Here is a 17,195-nt window from a genome sequence, read left to right on the forward strand (position 1 = left end):
CAAATTTGATTAATAAAGTATCTATCTGAAGGGGATTTTAAAAGTATAAATTTAGGTACTAATAGTACACATTTATGTTAAGGATTGAGTGAGATATTGTATTTTCTTTGTGTTTTTCAACTTTGTAACGAAAAATCATGTGATCTTGCCATTCTAAGGAATTATGCAAGCAGCAGTAATCGTTTGGCTGTGATATTACTATATGTGTTATTATTTGATTTATACTATAACATAGTATGTTTGTTTGTTGACAGTGTCAATCATTTGTACTATTGTAATGTTAATAGTAGAAGAGTAGTGTTTGCTTTATTAATCTTTTTAATGTTTGTCTGTAGTATGATCAGTTAATTTATTATAACATGATCTCCATGATATTATAGAGTATTTTAGCATTTAATAATTGCAGTAAGTGATACTCATTATAGTTTCAACATTGTCTGCATAGATTATGTTATTACTGGGCCAATGATCATAATCACTAAGATGACAATCATATAATGTCTGGGTTGTATGTAGTATGGTAGATTGTGCATTTGCAGTGTATTGATTCACGTTTGGGATACTCAGACAGGTGTGTCGAGTTCTGCATCATAGTATGCTGTGTGTATGCATGTGATGCATAGAACTGTATGGAGCATAGACATAGTAGAGTGTAGATAAAGCATAGGCAGGGAGTACAAGGCTCATAACCTGTTAAGAAAGGGGAAAGAGGTTATGTGAGAGGCTTAGAGAGATCACACAAAGAGGGGGGATAGTGGACTCGGCTTGCTCTCTTGCGGCTTGCTTCATCGTCTGTTGATTAGTTAGTCTATATATACTATGTAGGTATGTCTCAGATGTAGAATGTATGATGGAAGGTATTCCATCATTGTTCGTCATTGCTTGTAATGTAGTTTATATCATCTGAGACATACTCTCGTGTAGTCTCATCTTAACAACAATAGATCGAACCACTGTGTCTTCTGGAGGCAAGAGCTAGAAACGTTGAAGAGAACTCCTATAGTACTATCCGAAGTTTAGCCTTCTAGTTTATCTACCTAGAATAAAGCTTAAAGGCTAGTAAGAAAGAATGCCTATGATGCTTCTGAAGACTATCGTTCCGAATTCATCCAGTACTAGTGTCCACTGAAGCTAAACTTGATGAAGTTCTTCATGTTCTATTGAAGGGTGCAGCAAGCACAACCTTTTACCAGGTGCCGAGAGAGATTCTTGATCGCCAAGTTGAATAGATTTGGCGGGGAAGCCAGTTGAGACACGTCAAAGATTCCGTACTACAGAGGGAATTCGAGAATTCTCTCATACACAGAATCACTTGCTGGTCCTTTGGCATCAGGATAAGTGCGAATCACACACTGTATCCAGCGTGAGTGGATCCGAGAGGCTTTCGGTAATACGTACATGTCGGAAAACATTATGGAAGTCGAGCACACATTACTGCCTCAGTTATCCATCTCTCTTTCGCCTATCCTCACTCTCGTTCCTCCCTGACATCATCCCCCTGTCTTGAAAGTTATCCTAATTATCCTTCATATTTTGCACGATAAGACATCTGGACTATCCAGTACAAACATATATATTCGCGTGACTTGTAAACGTCTGCTGTCCTCTTTGAGTGTGGCTTGCGTTCATCCTCCAAACCACTCGAGATACGCTCCAAGAAATTCAGTGTAAATTGAGTTAAATTGAGTGTGGCCTAGGATAGACCGAAATTCCATGATAGTGCGACGAGAAAACACAATGGACAAGGATCCTTGAAGGTGAGTTGCAAGCGGGAACTAAGCGAAAGTGGCACGGGCTGGCAGATTCCGACCGTTCAAGAAGCGGGCTGACTCGCGTCCTGTCTCGAACCAAACTGCATTCGTGTTGCCGTCCTCGTCGCGTCTTCGTCAGTCCCACCAGCCGCCTCAAGATCCAAGCGGAGGGATTAGGAGGGAAATGAGGAACCAGGTCGAGCAGGGAAAGAAGGGACCATAGAAGAGGGTGAATTTGGATTGATGAGATGAACGGTGTTGTCGTTGATGCCTTGAGGTGTGTCTTGTTTGCAACATTCGTTTTCTGGCTATATAAATGGTAGACGGCTTGTACGTCGACCAAATATTCAAGCGGGTCTGCGGGTCTTGCCTTATGATGTGATCTTGATTTACTGGAACGAGATGGAGAGCCGAACTACGGACAGCAGGGCCTCCAGTTCTTTCGTCGACAAGCACAGAATCCATCACTTGCTCTGTTGTTCCTTCAGGGAGCTTATCATGGTGTCGTGATGCTACCTATTCGCCTTGAAGGAGATTTCATTTCGGGGGGATATCGATGTCAGAATTCGTGCATAGATCTCGTTCATCGGAATCGTTGTTGGATGCTAGGGTTCTTCCAGTGAAGTTGTTAAACTTGTTTTCTCCTTGTTGCAGAGATACTGTTCTTGTTATTAGTCTTCAACTTGATCTTGCTAATCCATCTTCAATGTTCAGTCCCTTGACGACTTGGATATTTGAGAGTTCCTCGTTCAGGAATCAAGTTCTCTCCTTGTTTCTTGAGACTTTGACTCTGATGCAGTCCACCTTGAGGAATTTGCCATTTACTTGTTCTGTTAAGTGTATAAACTGCACAGAATTGGTTGAAGTTTGAGCAACATTGTGATACCTGGGTATGTTAATTGTTATTTAGCAGAGGTATGTGTGTGTCTATTGTTCACCCATCAAAACTCTGGCTGACTCACCCCTTCCAAATAAGGATATTTCTACGAATGCCACTTTACTGCTGGACGCAATTCCCCTCGATGCTCCTTAACTTGTTTCCGAATCGTCTAGAGAGTATAAGAGGAGGTTTGAGAATACGTTGAAGACATTCGACCGAAGCAGAGACGTTGTGGTAAAGAAGATACGAAATATTTCATGAAGGAAACCAGAGTCGTTGTCCACGATGGCACACAAGATACCATGTACCCCAAGGACGACGAGCTCTTGGTACAAGGTGCTATAGGCTTCTTGAGATGCAGGAGCGTTCCAAGCAAGAGGATTTCCAGGGCAGGCAGGCAGGCAAGCATAGAATTTGTCTTGTAATTCCAAGACACCGCAGCACGTTCATCACACCTCACCAATCGGCGTGCTCCTGTGGTGCTCGTAGTCGTTCTTGTCCAACGTCCTGTATGGAAAGTGCATCAGGCGGTCTGGAGGGCAAGGAGACTGGAAAGGTGGAAAGGTGAACGGGTGTGGTGAGGAGAGGATGCAGGATTTCGTATGTGATGAAGAGCAGCTGAGGAACAGGGACCCGTACGTCCGTCGTGACTTTCTGTTGACTTTCACCACGATTGTAGCGCCTGTCACTCCACCTGGTACATCTTGAATGTTTAAACCAATATACTAATCCGTCGAAATGCGCCGCCAGGAACTTGCGGGATGCTGTGCAATCCAACGGAAGCATATTATTCGAGATGATTTTCCTCCGGATTCGCAGTCGTATTTTGTGTCTCGCGATCGAGTCGGTACTGAAAATGGAGAGCGCCCTCCTCGCTTGGCCTCAATTCAATCCGAAGGACCTAGAATGCTTCTGCCACCCCAACCTCTCCGTCACCCCTTCTCACCCTCTTCCCCTCACTTAGTTCGCTTGATGCAAATTTCTCCCTTGTGCTCTCTTTTCCTAACTCGACTCACATTTTTCCTTTTGGATTTGTACCGCTCCTGTCTTCCATACTCTATCAACGTGTAAAAAATGACACAACAAGCTACTTGTGCCTCACTCTCCCGTCCTCAGCCGTCCCAGCTTGCAATCGCATTTCAGCAGTGCCAGAGGCGATATGCGGATCGTCCGGTAGATCATTTTCCTTGGAAGGATTTCCATTTGAAAATGTCAGGACATGGATATGTTGTGGGTACTGATTGGGCAACGGTGCGAATGGACTGTCTCTCTCAGTTGAAGCAGTTGCTGACGAACGAGATAGACGACGTTCGATACGTGTACAGAAGACCAGTTCTTTGACCATAAGCGCTTGCAGGCGGTGGGATTTGATTGTTTCATTTTCCCCGTATAAAGATCTAAAGACCAGCGGTCATACCAGATTGACGAAGACACCGAAGTCCTATTCTTTCACTCCTTCGACCTACTTAACTACTCAAACCATTCTTTGGATTTCAATGTAGTAGAGGACTCTGGGGATCAGTTAGAGAAGCCTGAGCAGGAGGGTGTCCTAAAGAGACTATATGTCGGAGCGAAGGTATGGATACTTCGCTCTTCTAGTTGATGGTGAATCAAGCAATTCTAATATACGCGTAGTTCGCCTTTTCACAGGTCGAGCTCAAAGCTCGGAGTCTTTACTACCATCTTTTCGGGCGTCCGTAAATGTACCCACTACTTATTGTTTTGACGAATCTTACCTGTTCCTCTACTCATTCCTTTGTTGACACAAGAAAAGCGAAACATATTTACTATCTGATCTATTAGCCTATCATAATTGGCATACATTGTATAATATACAGCTTCGTTCTTGTGTATAAATCGCTATTGGTGGATAAATAATAAACCTGTGTTTATTCATACGAAGTGTCCGTGCCAAACAGGCGGTACGTGAAGATTAACTTGCGCGACACAGCAGTCGAAATGACACCAATACTATAATACAAGCGCACAATTTTAGATGCTTTGGACAAGAGAAACAAGAGAAATTGCGGATACATGTTATCCAAAAATGAACCCAAAGCTCAATTGCCCAATGGTGATTTTTCGACTAAAGGTATCCAAATAGTTTTCCACGACAATCGCAAACACCACGAGCAAGCCGATAAACGACAGACTAGTAGCGAGCAGTAAATGACATGTAGACCACAGAATGAGCACGAGTCACATACTTTTGTTGTTGCATACAACCTCTTCATAAATCCTTCGCGTCTATGCATATTCAACTGGCGGATCTCTTCCAAGACATTGAAGTCCACGCGATGTCTTGTATACTCTTGTGAGTCGTAAGGATGGATGAACCGCACTTCCGTCTCTTCGTTTATCTAGCAAGATCAGAGTTAAGAAGAATACAAAAACGTACAGCACGACAAAATCTGCTTACCGTTTGTAAACGTTTTGAATCGGAAAATTGATCATCTCTGCGATTATCGAACGTTGTCTAGAGCAATGCCTTGTCAGATAGATGGGTACAGAGACAAGTGATCGAATGGCACCATCGCCCAATCAGTTCCGACAACAAACCCATGACAGGGCATTTTCACATTCTGCCAAGGAAATACGTTGACCGAGCGGTGCACGTCGCGTCTTCGAGTCTCCTGGAATGCGATGGCGAGACGGGCAGGCTGAGGACGAACAGGTGGAATAAAGGTGACAGACTGGGTCATATTTTATGTATCGAGAGAAAATATCGGAAACAGGAAATGCGAGGGACCAAAAATATGAATGCCAGAGCGATTAGCCAAAGGAAAGAGAGAATACGTCAAGCAGACTGAAGGATGGAGGAAAAGACTGTGACGGAGAGGTGAGGAGGGCAAAAGCATTACAATTTTAGGGGAACAACAAATGAATTTACCATTGACAAATAAGCTAAACAAGTACATGCAATTCTGCAGGCTCGAAGTATGTAAAAAAGTTCTTCACAGGGAGGAGTGACAAAATGCAGTGAGAGAGAAGCAATTGATAGAAGGACCTCTCAAATGGTAGGCTGGACTAAAACTGTGGTGGAAAACCTACAGCAAGTAGGAGAAAGCTGATCCACAGAAACCATGCCTATAGTGAAGCTATCTACTGCAAAACAGAGATGAAATAGACTGAGAAACAGAGCAGAGGCCTTATCCATAATCTACAGGGTAGTGAGCATACATACAATGTAAAATGTTTTTATAATTAGAAGAAAAGAACTTAGTGTCTAGCCAACAATCTAGCCTTTGTGGATGGTCCTTGGTCCGATTGCGAAAATGTTGTACACAGTCGTCAAAGAGGATTCCCAGGCATCTAGTTATCTGGTGAAGAGGCGTGTCCTTGCTGTGGCAGAGCAGACATTCCTTAGAGTGGGTTACGTTCCAGCAGTATGTAAAGGAACATGTGTTGCACGTTCCAGTTTGTAAGCGAAGGTGTAGAACCTGTGCCTGTCAGGGGAGTACAGACTGGAGAGGAAATTGTGGCTTGCAGGTTGCACCATAGGACTGTTCTGCCCATAGCTGATCTGTGTCTGTCTGGGCATGATTGCAAACACCATGTAGGGATAACCAGTTGCTGTATACAGTGTTAGTTGCCTTGAATTTGGGCATGATTGCCCAACATGTCCATATCAGTGTGATTTGTCACTCGTTCACAAGGGACAACACATCTTGTGTCAGTTCAGTAGACTCATTTAATGTTGAGAGATGTTCAAGGGCTAACTTCCAGTTTGTGGCAATTGTGGAATGGAGCAGGAGGTCATTCATGACCCTACTCATCATATAGAGGACAGCCTGTGTGTGGCAGATGTTCTCCAGGTGTTGTACTGTGAAACACTGTGTATGAGTTTTGACTGTGGTTGTCTGCAATTCTGGGTGATATCAGATCTGCACAGTGTCTGGCAAGTGGAGTACTCAGGCCATTTCAACAGGTTTTAGATTATCTTTGATGAGTGAGGGAGACATGGGAACATACACCTTTGCAGCAATTATCATCTGATTTGTTGAATCAAGATGATGAATTGCCTGATTTGGGATTTTGCTTGGTAGTACCTGGCATACAGTTTGACCCTGTATGGCAGGACATTTGTGCTTCTGTAGGTCCCTGAACAAGAAGTGACAATGTGTGCATTTGTGTAAGGGAAGTTCTGTCCTTGCACAACTATGTTTGTTGAAATTCAAGGGGGTAAGGAATTGTTCACAGTTGGAGCATTGTTTTGACACAGTAATTGGTCTTCAATAGCTTGGGACGTTTGTCATCAGGGTTTCTGAATGAGACATGTAGAGAATAGGGGCTAGCATATGTGGGTATGCTTGTTGTCTTGCATGGAAGCAGCAAGATAGTTGCCTAATGAACAGAGGAAGGGGGAGTACTGAGAGGGTTTTCTCCATGTCTGTAGTGAGAGTTGGTTTTGGGAAGGTGCCAATGATCCTCAGGAACGTGTTTTGGATCTTGACGAGTGGGCTGAGTTGGTGTTCGAGAGGATTCAGCCAGGTCTTAGCTGTATACATCATAGTGCTTCAAACAATGTTGAAGTATGTGAGGCATGCCTGGTAGGGGCACATGCTGCATGTTTGTTGTATGATATGGCTCATCATTGTGGTTAGTTTTGAGGCCTTTTGTGTAACCTTGGCAATCTGGTCAGAGGGCAAAAGGTCAGATCATAAACTGTAGCCAAGCCATGTAGCTTTGGTTTTAATGTGGACAATCTGGTCCTGAACAGGGAGGCTCCATACTGTTCTAGACTGGAACTGGATTGTATTGATCTGTGGGTTGAGTTAGAGTCTAATGTTGTGAAGATGGTTTTTGAGGAAATGGAGAAAAATGTTGACTTGTGATGTTAGTGATTTCCTGCTTGCACCATAAAAGACAAACACCTAGTTGTCAAGGTAGGTCCAGATGAAGATACTAGGGAATTGAGTTTTGATTACAGTAATAATGTGGTATGTGGCAATTGTTGCTAGGACAGGGGAGATGGGGGAGCCCTAGGGTATTCCAACATTCAGGCAGTGTCTCAAGGGTCCTGACTGGTGGTTGAAACAGAGTAGATACTCTCTATCAACTACAAGGGCTCAAACCATGTTTATTAATCAAGGAGAAGCACTGAGAGAGTGTAGGTTTTCTCATAGTTGATCTAGGAGGATATTGTCAAAGAATCCCTGGATATCAACAAAGAGTGTAAGAGGGCAGGTATGAGACTGTTCTTGTCTTGTTTTGCTGTTCTTCCTGACAAAGGTATGTAGATTGTATATTGTGTCTGCTGTAGAGAGATGCTTCCTTCTACTGTATATCTCCTTCAGGAACACCAGGTGGGTCTCCATTATAGTTGTGCACTTTTCTATGTATATCTTAGTGATTACCTTTGTGAAGGTTTCTTTGACTGAAATAGGCCAATATGCTCAGGGCGAGTCAAGTGCTCAGTCCTTCATTTTCAATATGATTGACACTTGTGTACATCTGAGTAGAGTAGGAATATATTCCAGATCCTGTATCCACTATAGTACATTAGCAAACATATGATCAAACGTATAGCACAGTGCCTCTGTAGGTGTGTGAGTGAGTCCAGATATGCTAGGTAAGACAGACTTATCAATTTGGTGTAGAGACTCTATGAATTCTGGGAATGTGAAGTAGTTGTCAAGGCCTTCTACATTGGGATTGTATTGTAGAGGGGTAAAGGCTGTTGAGGTCCTGTCTGGAAAGTAGGCCTGTGTGAACTCCTCATCCATTCTGAGAAAGGTATCTTTGTTGTTGATTTGTGCTATGGGACACAGGTCCTTGTGTTTGTACTGCTGGGCAGCTGTCCAGAGAGTTCTATAGTTAGACTGATCAGCCTTTGTCAAGTAGTAGTCTTGTTTGTGGTTCAAGATAACTTGTGTTATTGTGACTGATGACTTGTCAGATAACTCTATGAGCTGTTCTGTAAGGTTGTTGTCCCACCATTCAAACTAGGTACATGGTCTTGAACTGTCTAAGAAGAACATGTTAGCTGCCAACATGAAGATGTTCTTGAAGAACCTGTCTAAGTCCAGTTTTGTGTCTAATAGGTGATCAAGCATAAAAGGAGGGAGAATTTGAGCAAATTTCTCAATCCACACCCTTGTATGTTTTTCCTTTATTACTGGGGGAAGACACATCTGTGGTGGGTTATGTGTGCTGATCACAATTACTGAGTAGTTGTAATGTCTGGACACAAAGATATTGTAAGACACTGCTGGGTGGTTTGTGAATACTATGTCAGGGGAGGATGTTGACTCTCTGAATTTGTATGTGAACAGTAGGGAGGATGATAGGGTAAGGAGACTGTGCTCAACTAGCCATTCAAACCATAGTACTGTATATGTAGCAAATATGTCTGTGTAGGGAGTGTTGTCAAAGATTGGATGTTGTCTATTAATATTGCCTATCATCAAGAAGTTGTCCAGCAGATCAAGGTAATGTATGAATGTTTCATCCTCAGTTACAGGTTGTCTCACACTTCTGTGTAAGTACACATTAAGGATTGTCTGTATGTTGTAGTGGATTGTGAAGATATTGTTACTGTGAGAGAGTCAACTGACAATATTAATGATAACATGGTTGTGAATGAGGAACACAACATCCAGTTTCTTGCATTGTAGTAGTAAGTAGTAGTAGTTTGGTATTGCTGGAACAATAGGATATGATTTTAGCCCAGCTCTGGTCTTGACAGACGTTTTTACAATTGGAGGGTCTTGTAAGGCTATGATTGCTGGCTGGACACTGTAAAGTTCAAGAATATGAATGAGCATATATAATGTGGCAGAACTGCAATTGCAATTGAAAGAAATAATAGGGGAGAAAGGGGATGTAGGAGGCAGGTGAATATTATAGAAGAAACTGTTCATTTAAAGATTAGTCTTAGTATGTTTATTGGCAGGGCCAGCCTTGTATTCAATGTCCTCAGACATTCCTTCTTGTTGGGTGATGTATGATAGTTCTGACTCTCCTTCACTACTCTGGTTGTCCATCAGTTTGTCCTGTTCCTGTATGAAACTGTAAGAGGGTTCCAGTGTTGCTGCTACAAAACATGAGGCCTGTACCTGTTGTACAATACAGCATTCTACTGCCTCTTGTGAAATTGTCACCTGTAGAATGTTGGCAACCTGTTGTATTGTGAGTATGCTTTTGTGATTGCAGAGGATAGATGCTCTAGCCTAGTACAGTTGGCTTTTGCATTCTTGGTCAACAGTAGAGTGTTTGCCAAAGCAATTCAGGCATCTGTAGTAGTGTTTGCAGATAGGCTCGTCCTTACACTCAGCACACTTGGTGTGTTTGTGTGTAGAGACAGTGTGGGTGCTGTTACAGTACAGGCAATGTAATTGTCTACAGCATGTATTAATGTTGTGGCCAAAGCTCCAGCATCTTGTACATTGTACAGTGCCTGACCAGGATTGCCCTTCCTCCAGACAGTGTTTCTCACCAAACATCCATATGTAAGCATTGATGCAGGTGTCTATGAATTGTTTTATTCTGTCAGTTCAAGACATAAGCAACAGTACTTGTACTCTGCAGAATTCCTGTTCTGCAAGTTTGTCTGTTAGGGCAGCAAAACGAGTTGGATAAGCTAGGACAGTTGGTTTGAATTGGTAGTTCTGTTGAACTTTGTCCCATAACTGTGCAGGTGTGTATATTTACTGTGTCTTGTAGTCACAGATGCAGACGTTCAGAATAAAGAGGTTGAACACCTTGGTACAGAGGGGTTGGACTGTGAATGTGGTTTTGTATACATCAGATACAGAACAGGTGATTTCTTGTGTGTATGCAGTAGTTGTTGTAGGGAAATCCAGGCTGAGTGTTTTGCCATCAAGTGAGAAATGGCCTCCAGAGAGGTTGGCTTTACAATGCATCCACAAGAACTGGCATAGATCTTTGACAATCTTTAGGGGAACCAGAATGGGGTTTACTACAGTCTCTGTGCAAAGGAGAATCTTCCTGTCATGGAAGGTTTGTTGTGGTGCTAGGGGGGCCTTTTTTGTTGTCTTTGCCAGAGGGGCCTTGTAGGGCCAAGTTGGAAGGACAACAGTCTTCTTGGAAGGGGCTCTAGCAGCAGCAGTCTGGGCAAAGGTCCTTTGATTGCTGTGTGGTGTCTCTGTGGTGACAGCTGTTTGCTGTTGTTGTAATACAGGCAGACAAGGCATCAACTCTCCCTTCTGGAGGGCTTTGACAGATTTGGCCAGCTTATTTATGGTAGTGATGATATCAGCTAAAGATCTGTCAGTTGGGATTCTGTGTGTTTGCCCAACTGGGGGGCTAATTGTTGGCAGGCCTGATGCAGTGCTGGTCATCATGGCAAGTTGTACCTGGGAGGACGTTACAGCTGCATGTTCAGGGCAGTTAGTGTAAAAGCCATTGTCCCATGCTTTGTGAAGGGCATCAGCAACTGTCTTCTTTGAGTCATGTTGTGAGATGTTTGCTAGGAGTTCAGCAAGGTTAGTGACTTTGCCTGTTAGGGTGCCGAAATTAAAGAAGATTCGGCACATTTCCTCTGTTGAGGTTTCGTCCAAAATAGGGGGTATGAAGTGATCCTCAGCATTGAGAATGGTATCAGCCAGGCTGTTTGCATATTCGCAAACTGTAAGAAGGCTGCTTATAGCAGCCTTGCAGTGGGGGTGTGGGATAGGTGCAACAGCAGCCTGTACTGCCTCATGCCTTTCCTGATGGCCCATTACTGTGTGTGGGTCGTTAGTGAGGATGCCAACATGGGGCATGGTTTTGTCCATTTCCTCAGACCAGCTGAGGCAGCGAGTGGGTGTCAGAAGAAGCACTTCGGGTGCTGGGCTGGATGGCTGAGCACCAACTGGTTCAGGGTTAGGGACTTGCGTCTGTGCAGGGGTGTCGCCAGTAGCTAGGAGTGCTCTGGCAACGATTTCCCCACACTTTACAGGGGAGAGGAAGGAGTCTGCGTGCTTGACCCTGAAGTGGTCTATGCAGAGGTTTAGGGAGACTGCCTTAAAACACATAGGGCAGTCGAAGGTAGCATTTACACCGAGTTGGTGCATTTGGCAAATGTGCGATATGGGGCCTGAGACGAACTCGTTGCACAGGCGGCACTTGGAGTTTCTTGATGCTGTTGAGAGTAGCGACTCGGTTTTCGAGTAGAACAGGGCCATTAGCTGGTCCTGGGCAGTGGGCTTTGAGTAGGGTGAGGGGACGGGCAGAGGGCGTTTAACGCGAACCGCCATAGCTAGATGATGGTGGTTGAAGGACAAAATGAATTGCAGACAAGCGAGGAGGGCGTTGTCTGCTTTCAACAGCGATTCGATTTCCAGACCGAGCGGCACGCGTCTGCGAAGCCGGAGGCAAATCGCTGCTCGTCAAACCTACTTCCGTAAAGTCCTCAAGCATCCCCACAAATTACCCACAGAGAATTTCAACGGCCCAGCGTTTGAGTTAAGCGTTTAGCATCTCCAGTTGCGCGTATACTATCCAAAGCAGACGTGAACTGAGACAGCAGCCGCGGACATACCAGTGTCCTTGCCCGCCTTGAACACTTCTGACCACAATTTTCACGCCACGCCTCGTCTATCTCACTTCCCTCATTCCACTTCCGAATCCAGGTCACTGGTTACGGCTTCCATACGGTAATTCAGGACAAAGGCAACGACGACTGATGTGCGAACCTATCTTTCGGTAGCTGGAAGAACGCAACAGTACATCTTGCCGGAGGTCACGTTACGAAGTTCTCCGCTTGACCTGAATGCTACCTGGTTCTAGGATGCCTTTCTTTTCAAAAAATGCACACTGTGTTGTAACAGTAGCACGAGCGAAGAAGAAATGATCTCCTTTAGGACTCCTCTTTCGTACGGTTCGGTAAAATACGGTCTTCTTCGTCAAACACTCTGTACTCCTCGCTGGAGTGCACCTGCATTCGTAAGGTCATCACTAGGCAGCTACCCCGAGCCGCTCCAGAACTCTCAGAGCCTCTCAAATAGCCACTTGAAAATCCCAGAAAGAAAATCTCGTCTGTTCATGACATTGACTGTGATGACCTAATATGGAAGGTGAGTCAGCCAGCGTATTGATGGGTCGCACAAAAGACTCTTACACTTGAATATCATTCTTAGATACCGACATATCGCTTGACCAAACCACTCCAATGCACTGTTTTCACCCCCATAAATGGACTAGATATTCCTGAATCAAGCTGAACTGCATCAAGATCGATTTGCAAGAGACAAGGAGTCAACTTGAACAGAGATGCCTTCAAGATTCAAGATTCAGGACCATCAAGACCCTCTAGGCCATCAAGCCATCAAACAGCGCCAGACCAGATCAAAGTGAAGCGATGAAGCCTGCAGGAGAGACACACAAAGACCAAATCGAAAACTATAAGTTTATCAGTATTTCCGGGCAAGAATGACAGAAATGCGAGTTTACCTGAAGACGCATTATGACTCCGAGATGCCTCCGATACTGAGATTCACACATAATTCCGATGTCTCCTCCAACAAAGAGCAAAGGTTTACATTTTCCTATCTGCAAGCGGCCCAAGAGATTCGAGCATTGAATTTACAACAGACCGCAGAACCCGGGCTCTGCAACGTGTGGCTCCCCCCCCTCTGGAGTAGACCAAGATCAGACCTTGAAGAACCACCCATCGCTGCCACTGAACATTGAGACAACGCTGAGGCTGCATCCCATCCGGATTTTGTGGCCAGAATTTCTTGTGAGCAGAGGTCACCTTGACGATTCCACTTCTCCAAATAGCTAATTGTTGGTCCCCCTGCATCGTATTTCCTCCTTTCTCCTTGTGGGCCTACATCCCCTCTTCTTCAGTCAAAACACTGGCATTCGTAGTGACGAGAGGGACCAGCGAGAAAAAACGAAGCATGTCGCAGATGAAGGTTATCGCCTCAAGACAAGACGCGAGTCAGCTCGTTTCGTGAAATTCTCCGGAATCTGCCAGCCTCTCGCTTATTATGAATTCTCCCCAACTCGTCACTAGTCCAACAAGCCACCCACCTTGCCTCCTACCTCTATTGCGCTGTCAATGCTGATCAATGTTGGCAAATGAAGTCCCCCATGAACCGACTTTTTCTTTCGGGATTTGCGAGCGTGCCTTTAGTTCCATGGAAAGCTGCCACAAACTCGATAAGAAGTTGATCGCACTCAGCCCTCGTCTCGCGCCAATCCACGATGATGACGTCCTCTAGTCACCACGAAAAGAAAGAAAAAAGTAAAGTAAATGAAGGAACCACTATTTAGAAATCCGGCACCTCATACAGCAAATTTTTGGGTCATGGTGGCAACGTGCGGAGCGGACAGTAACCTCAAATCTTCGATGCTCCCAGCAGTTAATGCCATGTCGGACTTATATTCTGATTCTGTTGACGTCACACGTCGACCAGAGGAAGCTTGCCAATTAAGCTTCGGTCGAGGTTCTAATGTGGAACAGTATACGACCATTCTAAGCAGAACGCATAGATATTTCTGCTGTGTTCAACCATGTTACTCATAAATACTTGCGTCCAGTGGCACAGAAAGGGCCGATATGCTGAAGCGTTTGTCCACATGGATCATTGTACTAGAATCAAAGTGCTTAAGTTGAATTTTGCAAGCAAGCACAATGCTGTCTCTAAAAGTATATATAGTGATAACCTTCTGGAACGCTGCCCCTTCCGATGTTTTACTCGTTTCCAGAGACTTTCTTCAATACAATAGATTGAACCACTGTGTCTTCTGGAGGCAAGAGCTAGAAACGTTGAAAAGAATTCCTATAGTGCTATCTGAAGTTTAGCCTTCTAGTCTATTTACCTAGAATAAAGCTTAAAGGCTAGTAAGAAAAATTTCTACAATGCTTCTGAGAACCATCGTTTCGAATCCATCCAGTACTAGTGTCCACTGAAGTGAGACTTGATGAAATTCTTCATGTTCTGTTGAAGGGTGCGGCAAACACAGCTTTTTACCAGATGCTGAGAGATATTTTTGATCGCCAAGTCGAATAGATTTGACGGGGAAACCAGTTAAGACACGTCAAAGATTCTGTACAGATGGAATTCGAGAATTCTCTCATACACAGAATCACTTGCTAGTCCTTTGACATCAGGATAAGCGTGCATCTAACACTGTATCCAGCGTGAGTGGACCTGAGAGGCTTTCGGTAACACGTACATGTCGGAAGACATTATGGAAGTCGAGCACACATTACTGCCTTAGTTGTCCATCTCTCTTTCGCCCATCTTCACTCTCGTTCCTCCCTGACATCATCTCCCTGTCTCGAAAGTTATCCTAATTATCCTTCCTATTTTGTACGATAGAACATGTGGACTATCCAGTGCAAAGACACGTATTCGCGTGGCTTGTAAACGTTTGCCGTCCTCTTTGAATGTGGCTTGCATTCGTCCTCCAAATCACTCGAGATACGCTCCAAGGAATTCAGCATAAATTGAGTTAAATTGAGTGTAGCCTAGGACAGACCGAAATTCCGTGATACTGCGACGAGGATACACAATCGGCAAGGATCCTTGAAGGTGAGTTGCAAGCGGGAACTAAGCGAGAGTGGCACGGGCTGGCAGATTCCGACTGTTCAAGAAGCGGGCTGACTCGCGTCCTGTCTCGAACCAAACTGCATTCGTGTTGCCGTCTCTTTGCGTCTTTGTCAGCTCTACCAGCCGCCTCAAGATCCAAGCGGAGGGATTAGGAGGGAAATGAGGAACCAGGTCGAGCAGGGAAAGAAGGGACCATAGAAGAGGGTGAATTTGGATTGATGAGATGAACGACGTAGTCGTTGATACCTTGAGGTACGTCTTACTTACAACATTCGTTTCCTGGCCATACAAATGGCATATGGAACATCTTCAAGTCGAACGAGTATTCAAGCTAGTCGACAGATTTTGTCTTGTGGGTGGATTTTGATCTACTGGGGTAGTCTCCAGTTCTTTCGTTGACAAGCACAAAATCCATTACTTGCTCCTTTGTTTCCTTCAAGAAGATTTCATAGGTCTTGATATTGCTTGTCCGCCTTGAAGTGGGTTTCATTCGAACGGTTGTCGATGTCAGAATTGGTGTATGGATCCCGACATGTGAACCGTTGTTGGATGCTAGGGTTCTTCCAGTGAAGTTAGTACACTTGCCTTCTCCTTATTTCGGAGACACTAATCCTGTTATCAGCCCTCAAGTTGATCTTGCTGATCCATTTTCGATTTCCAGTCCCTTGACGACTTGGATATTTGAGGGTTCCTCGTTCAGGAATCAAGGCTTCTCCTTGCTTTTAGAGACTTCGACTTTGATGCAGCCCCACCTTGAGGAGTTCGCCTTTTCCTTCCTTTGTAAAGATGCATGAACTACACCGAATGGTTGTAGTTTGAGCAATATTGTGATACCTAGGTATGATATTCAGCAGAGGTACGTGTAGCTTATTGTCCGAACCCATCAAAACCCTAGCTGACTCACCCCTTCCAAATAAGGATATTTCTGCTGATGCCACTTCACCGCTGGACGCAGTTTCTCTCGATGCACCTTAACGTGTTTCTGAAGCCTCTTGAGAGTACAAGAGGAGATAGGAGAATCCGTTAAAAGACTTTTTGACCGAAGCGGAGATGCAATGACGAGAGGATACAAGCTATTTCATGAAGGAAACCAGAGCTGTTGGCCACGATGGCACACAAGATACGTATGAACCCCAAGGAAGGCGAGTCCTCGGTGCAAGGTACTATAGGCTTCTGGAGATGCAGACTCTTTTCAAGCAAGAGAATTTTCAAGGCAATCAGGCAAGCATAGAATTTTGTATTGCAGCAGATTTCCAAGACCTCGCAGCACGCTCATCACACTTCACTGATCGATGTGCTTGTGTAATGATTGTAACGGTTCGACGGTTCGTGTCCAACGACCTGTATGGAAGGCATATCAAATGGCCAGGAGGGAAAGGAAGTAGGAAGAGGGGAAGAGTGAATAGGTGTGACGAGAGAGGATGCAGGGTTCGGAGGTGATGAAGAGCAGCTGGGGGACGGGAGACAGAGGCCAGTACATCCGTCGTGACTGTCTGTTGATGTTCACCACGGTTGTAGGGTCTGTCGCCGCACCTGGCACATTAATGTTTAGACTCATATCCTAATCGGTCCACAGGCGCCGCAAGGAACATGCGGGATGCTGCAAACCTCGACGGGAGCAGATTCTACAGGACAAGTGATGATTTGCCTCCGGGATTCGCAATCGTTCTTTATGTCTCGCGACCGATTGGGTTCTACAAATGGAGAACGCCTTCCTCGCTTAGCCGCAATACATTCTTTCTCTCCAACCACCACCATCTAGCCATGGCAGTTCGCGTTAAGCGTCCTCCGCCCGTCCCCTCACCTTACTCGAAGCCCACTGCCCAGGACCAGCTAATGGCCCTGTTCTACTCGAAAACCGACTCATTACTCTCGACAGCGTCGAGAAACTCCAAGTGCCGCCTGTGCGACGAGTTCGTCTCAGGCCCAATATCGCACATTCGCCAGATGCACCTACTCGGTGTACACGCTACCTTCGACTGCCCTATGTGTTTTAAGGCGGTCTCCCTAAACCTCTGCGTAGACCACTTCAAGGTCAAACACGCAGACGCCCTCCTC

General features: G+C 44.8%; 3 protein-coding genes across 3 annotated transcripts; all 3 read right to left on the bottom strand.

Moving 5' to 3' along the window:
* Positions 1 to 1,625: 1,625 nt before the first annotated feature.
* Positions 1,626 to 2,274, bottom strand: FOMMEDRAFT_166972 (uncharacterized protein; the record flags this gene model as incomplete). The annotated part of the gene is made up of 3 exons (XM_007265152.1): positions 2,175 to 2,274; positions 1,831 to 2,121; positions 1,626 to 1,775 (listed from the first exon to the last, which is right to left on the bottom strand). The coding sequence occupies exons 1-3, from the start codon at positions 2,214 to 2,216 to the stop codon at positions 1,626 to 1,628; spliced, it is 483 nt and encodes a 160-aa protein (XP_007265214.1). The 5' UTR covers positions 2,217 to 2,274.
* Positions 2,275 to 4,520: 2,246 nt separating this feature from the next.
* On the bottom strand, positions 4,521 to 5,333 carry FOMMEDRAFT_154700 (uncharacterized protein; the record flags this gene model as incomplete). Its single annotated transcript, XM_007265153.1, has 5 exons — positions 4,521 to 4,602; positions 4,685 to 4,783; positions 4,855 to 4,991; positions 5,051 to 5,107; positions 5,163 to 5,333. 5 exons carry the CDS (start codon positions 5,331 to 5,333, stop codon positions 4,521 to 4,523), a joined length of 546 nt encoding a protein of 181 aa, XP_007265215.1.
* Positions 5,334 to 10,280: 4,947 nt separating this feature from the next.
* Positions 10,281 to 11,994, bottom strand: FOMMEDRAFT_154701 (uncharacterized protein; the record flags this gene model as incomplete). Its single annotated transcript, XM_007265154.1, has 3 exons — positions 10,281 to 11,572; positions 11,634 to 11,768; positions 11,826 to 11,994. 3 exons carry the CDS (start codon positions 11,992 to 11,994, stop codon positions 10,281 to 10,283), a joined length of 1,596 nt encoding a protein of 531 aa, XP_007265216.1.
* Positions 11,995 to 17,195: the final 5,201 nt, after the last annotated feature.

The sequence above is a fragment of the Fomitiporia mediterranea genome, assembly GCF_000271605.1.
Source record: "Fomitiporia mediterranea MF3/22 unplaced genomic scaffold FOMMEscaffold_5, whole genome shotgun sequence".
Classification (NCBI taxonomy): domain Eukaryota; kingdom Fungi; phylum Basidiomycota; class Agaricomycetes; order Hymenochaetales; family Hymenochaetaceae; genus Fomitiporia; species Fomitiporia mediterranea.